The 8,035-nt window shown below is 34.5% G+C and overlaps 1 protein-coding gene across 1 annotated transcript; it reads left to right on the forward strand.

Moving 5' to 3' along the window:
* The first annotated feature begins 2,287 nt into the window (after positions 1-2,287).
* On the forward strand, positions 2,288-5,938 carry LOC137622763 (uncharacterized). The gene is made up of 2 exons (XM_068353353.1): positions 2,288-2,575; positions 2,712-5,938. Exon 2 carries the CDS (start codon positions 3,472-3,474, stop codon positions 5,260-5,262), a length of 1,791 nt encoding a protein of 596 aa, XP_068209454.1. The 5' UTR covers positions 2,288-2,575; positions 2,712-3,471; the 3' UTR covers positions 5,263-5,938.
* The last annotated feature ends 2,097 nt before the right edge of the window (positions 5,939-8,035 follow it).

Below are 8,035 nucleotides of genomic sequence, written 5' to 3' on the forward strand. Positions count from 1 at the left end.
ATACATAACCAAACCACCATACATGTAAATCAACATGAAATTCACGCATAAACAAAATGAATACTCCCACCAAGAAATACATACGGTAAGTGAATAAGAACTTTAAGAAAACATGAAATACCAATACAAAATAATAGAGTAATTTATTATAAATTTATTTATACAAAACGCCTAACTACACATTTAAGATGATACGAAACTTACGCAGAAAATAAAAACAAACATGAAATATAAACATAAAAAAAGAAACATACACACGCAAAGAAACCCAAACATACCAATGAATATTATCTTCAAAGAAGAAAAAGAAAAAAACACGATTAGAAAGAAAAGATCTTTCCTCTCGAGGTTTATTGAGAATTTTTGTATAATTACCGATGTGCGAATATGCAAATTCAGTGAAATCCGGATAATTACTAAGGCGAGGAACCCCTTCAGGACTTGTGAATGCAGCTTCCTCAAATCCTTCTATACCCTTTCTTTTGATGAAGTTTTGCAAAATTTTCTGAATCCTCTTTTACATGAATTTCTTGCTGAATATTGAGAGTTAAATGTCATCTTTATGTATATATGTATATATATTACTTTTTACAATATATATATATATATATATATATATATATATATATATATATATATATATATATATATATATATATATATATATATATATATATATATATATATATATATATATATATTATCAAATGCTAAGTTACAACCCTATTTGAAAAAAACAGGACGCAATAAGCCCAGGGGCTCCAACAGGGAAAATTGCCAAGTGAGGAAAGGAAAAAAGCGTGAAATTGAATATTTTACGATGAGTAACAACATTTAAATAAATATCTACTCTATAAACTATATAAACTTTAACAAAAAAAGAGGAAGAGAAATTAGACAAAATAGTGTGCCCGAGTGTACACTCGAGCAAGAAAACTCCAATCCAAGACCGTGGAAGACATGGCACAGAGGATATGGCACTACCCAAGACTAGAGAACAATGGTTTGATTTTAGATTGTCCTTCTCTTAAAAGAGCTGATTGCCATAGCTAAAGAGTCTCTTCTACCCTTAGCAAAGGAAAGTGGCCACCAAACAATTGCAATGTCATAACCCCTTGGGTGAATAAGAATTGTTTGGTAATCTCAGTGTTGTCAGATGTATGAGGACAGAGGCGAACATATAAAGAATAGGCCAGACTATTCGGTGTATGTGTAAGCAAAGGCAAAATGAACCATGACCAAAGAGAAAGATGCAATGTAGTACTGTCTGGCCAGTCAAAAGGCTCCATAACCTTCTAGTGGTAGTATATCAACGGGTGGCTTGTGCCCTGGCCAACCTACTACCTAGGTAGTATATATATATATATATATATATATATATATATATATATATATATATATATATATATATATATATATATATATATCTATATATATTGTAAAAAGTAATATATATATATATATATATATATATATATATATATATATATATATATATATCTATATATATTGTAAAAAGTAATATATATATATATATATATATATATATATATATATATATATATATATATATATATATATATATATATATATATATATATATATATATATATATATATATATATACATGCAAATAATATATATCTATATCCATATATATATATATATATATATATATATATATATATATATATATATATATATATATATATATATATATATATATATACATTGTATTTTTTTAAAGATGAATCCAGAATTGCAATAGAGTTGTTATAACTCATAAAGAAAAAGAAAATTTATCCAGATGCCTTCTCTTGGGCATCCATCCAACTGTTTAAACTGAGAAAAAACATTATTTTATATTTCCAAAATGAATTAATAATTTCAATAAAAATAAGGAACATTAAATGAATAGAAGCAATATTTATCCAATAGCTTAAAATTGAAAGAAAATATATTGAATTTATTAATTGAAACTAGAGTTTTAAGGAAAAAAGGTTTTTGTATTTATAAGATATTTATAACTTCTATAGAGTGCAATCATAAAGTTCATTTAGATTCATTAACAAAAAAATTACCCAAAAGAATTAAATTTTTAGTGACAATGAGAGTTGCGTTTCAAATTTAATATTATACATCTATTTCGATGAATTTGTAATGTATCACTGTGGAGGATTTATTTTTACTTTTTTATTTTTTGTTTTTGCCAAATCCAGAGAGAGAGAGAGAGAGAGAGAGAGAGAGAGAGAGAGAGAGAGAATTTCATTTGCTTTAGTTTTGCTAGATCGCGCGAGAGTGTGTGTGTGTGTTTGTGTGCGTGTTTGTGTGTGTGTTTGTGTGTCTGCGGTGCGCGCCGAAGAGCAAGTGGTAGTTAGAGAATGATCGTTGGTGGTGAGAAAGACTGTTGGTACAAATGAGATTGTTTGTTTACATTTTTTTAGTTAGGTTACGACAGTGGTGAATGTTTCGGAGCGAATGCTTTTTTTGATTGACTGCGTCCTGAAGCAGTTGTGTGGTTGAATGCTGGATTATTATTTTTTGACCAGCGTGGAAGTGTTTTTTGATTTTCAAAGTAAGTACAGTTTTGTTTATCTTTGCTTGTCGTGATTGTGAATGATAGGAACAATTTATTATTTATCTTTGATTATAGTGCGATAGTTCAGTTAGCTAGAAGTGTTCGTAAGTGTTTTTCTTTTTTATTTTGGCAGGCTGCGATTCCTCCTTTGGAGAGACCTAAATGTTTTCGAATGCTGAGATATAGTTGATGACCTGGCCTGTGATTGATTTTGGTATTAAGACTGCTCTTTGGATTGACGATTGTTGATGACCGGCCCGTTTACTTCCGATTGATGATGATGATGATGATGGTGGTGCTAATAATAACCACGACCCCAATCAGGGAAGTAGTTGTGGCGAATTGCCACCCAATGAACTGTTAAACACAGAGTAGTGTGCCGTAAAGACAGTCCGGCTTGTGTGTGGCGACCGTGTTGGTGTACCATAATATTTATACAAGATAATTCATATATATATTTATTTTTGGTTTTGGTGTGTGGGGTAATTTTAAGTCTGATAGGGTTTTTGCGGGTTATATGAATGGTGCTTTTGGTTATTATATATTATATTATTTGGTGTTAAGTTTTGATTAGTTTTAAGTGTTGGTAATTTGATTGTGGATGGTTATTGATTTATTTATTATAGTTTGTAAGAATATAGTGTTTAAGGATATGTTTGGTTTCAATTTCGTCCTTTTTGTCTAAGAGTCTGGTTGTAGATTACGTAAGGGGAAAGTTTGTTTTGTGGAGACCATTGTCAGTAAGTGTGATTCAGGGTGTGGGGGTTGTCCTTGCAACATCCCGCCACATTATTTTGGCGCCCGAACAGGGACTGCTGAGGCGGGACTGATAGCTGGACTCTTGGACGAAGGACGGAATTAGGTTAAGAATTTAGGATTAAGGTTGATGAAAAATGGAAGAGCAGAACAAGTTACTGAAGGAGGAATTGCGGCTGAGTAAGGAGCGTGAGGAGAGGTTGCTAATAGAGAATGAGAGGTTGAACTGGGAGAATGCGGCGATGCAGAAGGAGCTTAGGGAGTTAAAGGGGACAGTAGAGAGAGTGGAAGAATGTGTTGAGATGAGGATGCGAGAGAATGAAGAACGAATGGAGAAACGAATGGAAGATATGATGGGGCAAGTCATGGGGATGATGAAAACTATAATGGGTGAAGGTGCAGTCGGAGGAGTGTCCTCCGCTTCGGGTAATGGGTTGGTAGTGAAAGAGAAGGTTAAGGTAGGTGATAATGGGAAAGGAAGTGATAGTGATAGTAGTAATAGTGATGGTGATATTGAAGATAAGGGAATTAGGCATAGTAAGGATGAACAGAAAGGGGAGAGGAAAGATGAAAGGAAAGGTAAAAGTGATGTGAAGAAAGAGAAGAAAAAGTATCAGGCTGATAGCAAGGACGATCGTGAATGGGTGAAAGTGGTAAGTAAGAAAAAGGGTAAGAAGGGAATGGTTAAGGATAGGAATTTAAGTGTGGAAGTGGATTCATTATATTCGAATGAGGAAGAAGGTAACAAGGGAGTAGACAGTGATGATAGCAGTGAGAATGAACGTGATGTGTGTAAGACTGTGTTTATGAGAGAGGTACCTCGGTGTGAAAGGTTCAATGAGCATAGCAGTAGGGATGTACATGATTTTTTCAGGGAGTATGAGAGGTATTGTCAGGATAAGTATGGTGATAGTAAAAGAGTTTGGGCTAGGGAGTTAGGAGAATATTTGACTGGGTATTTGTTGACGATGTATGGAGTGATAATGAGTGTAGGGGACGTTGATTATGAAAGTGTGAAAACGAGAATAATTGAGCAGGTAAAACGTATGAAAGGGAGTGTTAAGTATAAGCGTAAGAATGATTTTGATGAAGCTCGGATGAATGCAGGAGAAGCGATATCAATGTACGTATGTAGGTTGGAAACTTTAGCTAGGAAGAAGTATGGGGATGAAGGTATAAATGAGAATAAGGAGTTAATGAGGAAGTTTTTGGCTACTGTACCTGAGAATGTTGCTGAGTTTATTAATTTGAAACGGAAGGAGAAAATGAGGTGGACGCAAGAGAGATTGACATGGGATGATATTTTAGAGATAGTTGAGGATTATGAGTTAGATAGATGTATGAAAGAAAGTAAATCTGTAAGTGTAAGAACTGGAATGGAAGAAAGTGTAATAGAATTTGGTAGTTATAAGGACGCAATTTTGAGAGGACCAATGAGGGTAGCTGATAATGTAGTAGATAGGAGTGTTAGGGCAAGTAATGTGGGAATACCTGTAAGGACAAATGAAGGATTTAGGCAGGGTAATTGGCGTAATAGGGATAGGAGTGTGAGTGCACATCGAGGTATGTCAGATAGCCGTGTCCGTGATGAAAAGTGTTATAGGTGTGGGAAAGTAGGTCATAAGAAGAATGAATGTAGATGGGCATTAGGAGCATGTTTCGGGTGTGGAGAGACAGGGCATCGTATTAGCGACTGTAAGAAAGAGAAAGTGATTAAGTGTTATCGGTGTGGTATGACTGGGCACGTAGCAAGTGGATGTAGGAGTAATCGTATGAATGTGATTTGTGGTAATTGTGGTAAGGATGGTCATTATGCTAGAATGTGCAAGGAGCCGCGGAGTAAGTGTACTGAATGTGGTGCAGATGGGCATGTAGCTAGAGTATGTAGGAAGAAGGGATTAAGTCAGCCAGGATGTTCGGGAAACTAGAGTGTGAGAGGGTTCAACTGGGTGAGTCCTCCTGTGTGTGTGGAAGGAATAGGATCAATGTTTGTGAGAATGGGATGAATAATTGGTTGGAAATGAGCAAGTATGAACCTAGTATGCATGAGAAGTTAGGGCTGGAAAATAAACAATTAGTGTTAGTTGAATATAGGAAAAAGAGGCGTTTGAAAGTTTTAAGTGAGGAGAAAGTGCAAGGGAAATTTATAGGTATAGGTAAGAATACGAATAAGTATGACAAGGGTGTAAATGTACAAGTGAGTGTGGAGGATAAATGTATTAATACAGATGAAACGTGGCCGAGTATGAATGATACTTATAGTGTGTGTGGCTTTTCCTTAGGTGATGTAAAAGAAAGGATGACGAATGCGAGAGTGAGAGATAGGAGAATGATTAGTAGTATGAATGAATCTTTTACTAAAGTTGAGAATGTTTTTAATGAAATGGATGAACTGTTTACAGAAATGAGTGTAATTATAGGGCCAGATGAGAACGAGGTAGATATGATTGTACATGATATATTAGATGATAGGGATTTAGATAGGAATAGTGTTAATGTAGCGAATGATTGTGATAAGGAAGAAGTGAATGAGAGAGTATATGGAGGCCCAGTTACTCGGAGTAGAGGTCCCGTTCCCGACTGCGACTGGGTTATGAAAAAAATAATGTAAGTGTTGTGTGAGAAGGATTTGGCAAAGTAAGGGGGGAGGAATGTGGAGGATTTATTTTTACTTTTTTATTTTTTGTTTTTGCCAAATCCAGAGAGAGAGAGAGAGAGAGAGAGAGAGAGAGAGAGAATTTCATTTGCTTTAGTTTTGCTAGATCGCGCGAGAGTGTGTGTGTGTGTTTGTGTGCGTGTTTGTGTGTGTGTTTGTGTGTCTGCGGTGCGCGCCGAAGAGCAAGTGGTAGTTAGAGAATGATCGTTGGTGGTGAGAAAGACTGTTGGTACAAATGAGATTGTTTGTTTACATTTTTTTAGTTAGGTTACGACAGTGGTGAATGTTTCGGAGCGAATGCTTTTTTTGATTGACTGCGTCCTGAAGCAGTTGTGTGGTTGAATGCTGGATTATTATTTTTTGACCAGCGTGGAAGTGTTTTTTGATTTTCAAAGTAAGTACAGTTTTGTTTATCTTTGCTTGTCGTGATTGTGAATGATAGGAACAATTTATTATTTATCTTTGATTATAGTGCGATAGTTCAGTTAGCTAGAAGTGTTCGTAAGTGTTTTTCTTTTTTATTTTGGCAGGCTGCGATTCCTCCTTTGGAGAGACCTAAATGTTTTCGAATGCTGAGATATAGTTGATGACCTGGCCTGTGATTGATTTTGGTATTAAGACTGCTCTTTGGATTGACGATTGTTGATGACCGGCCCGTTTACTTCCGATTGATGATGATGATGATGATGGTGGTGCTAATAATAACCACGACCCCAATCAGGGAAGTAGTTGTGGCGAATTGCCACCCAATGAACTGTTAAACACAGAGTAGTGTGCCGTAAAGACAGTGCGGCTTGTGTGTGGCGACCGTGTTGGTGTACCATAATATTTATACAAGATAATTCATATATATATTTATTTTTGGTTTTGGTGTGTGGGGTAATTTTAAGTCTGATAGGGTTTTTGCGGGTTATATGAATGGTGCTTTTGGTTATTATATATTATATTATTTGGTGTTAAGTTTTGATTAGTTTTAAGTGTTGGTAATTTGATTGTGGATGGTTATTGATTTATTTATTATAGTTTGTAAGAATATAGTGTTTAAGGATATGTTTGGTTTCAATTTCGTCCTTTTTGTCTAAGAGTCTGGTTGTAGATTACGTAAGGGGAAAGTTTGTTTTGTGGAGACCATTGTCAGTAAGTGTGATTCAGGGTGTGGGGGTTGTCCTTGCAACATCCCGCCACATCACCTATTCTACATGTACTAAATAAATATCATTAAACATCATCCTAGTGTTCTTCTTATAAAACCATACAAGGATATATATATATATATATATATATATATATATATATATATATATATATATATATATATATATATATATATATATATATATATATATATATAGTTACAATTTTATGAGTCATGAGTCACTTTTTGTTTCACGCTTCATAATCCTCATCCATATACGCCTAGGTCTGCCAACTCTTCTAGTACCTTGTGGAGCCCAGTTGAAAGTTTGGTAAACTAAAGAGTAAGCCTAAACCATTTGTTTTCAATGCTCGACGAATTTATTGAAAACTAGAGGGGTACTCAGTAGAGTGCAGACCTCATGCGCGACCTTGACCTTAAACTTTGGACCTAAATATGTAATAATTGGTGTGGATTTCCATACACACAAATATGAAACAAGTTTAAAGTTTCTTTGACAACAAGGTCCAAAGTTTTGTCTGATTATGTAAATTGGGCATTTAGCGCGACGGTTACCTTGACCTTTGTACTTCACCTTTCGAAATTTGATAATTTCCAGCTTTTATATAACAGTTAATCCCACCAAGTTTCATTATTCTACAATTACGAAGCTATTCACAAACAAACACAAACAGACACATACACAAATTACAAACACACAAACCGGGGGTGGGGGGGAGACATAACTTCAGTACATCTTCGTTGGCAGAGGTAATAAATGAAGTAAATTAAAAAATTAATTTTCAAATAATTAAATGAGACAGCATTTTTATTTCATTTATCACAAAGCTTTAGATGAAGGAAAAAATCTCGAAATGATAAGCATCTTATTGAACAATTTAAAGTGAAA

Source organism: Palaemon carinicauda, chromosome 29, assembly GCF_036898095.1.
Source record: "Palaemon carinicauda isolate YSFRI2023 chromosome 29, ASM3689809v2, whole genome shotgun sequence".
NCBI lineage: Eukaryota > Metazoa > Arthropoda > Malacostraca > Decapoda > Palaemonidae > Palaemon > Palaemon carinicauda.

Coding starts and splice junctions, on each gene's coding strand:
- LOC137622763 (XM_068353353.1), top strand. CDS start 3,472: ATGGAAGAGCAGAACAAGTTACTGAAGGAGGAATTGCGGCTGAGTAAG.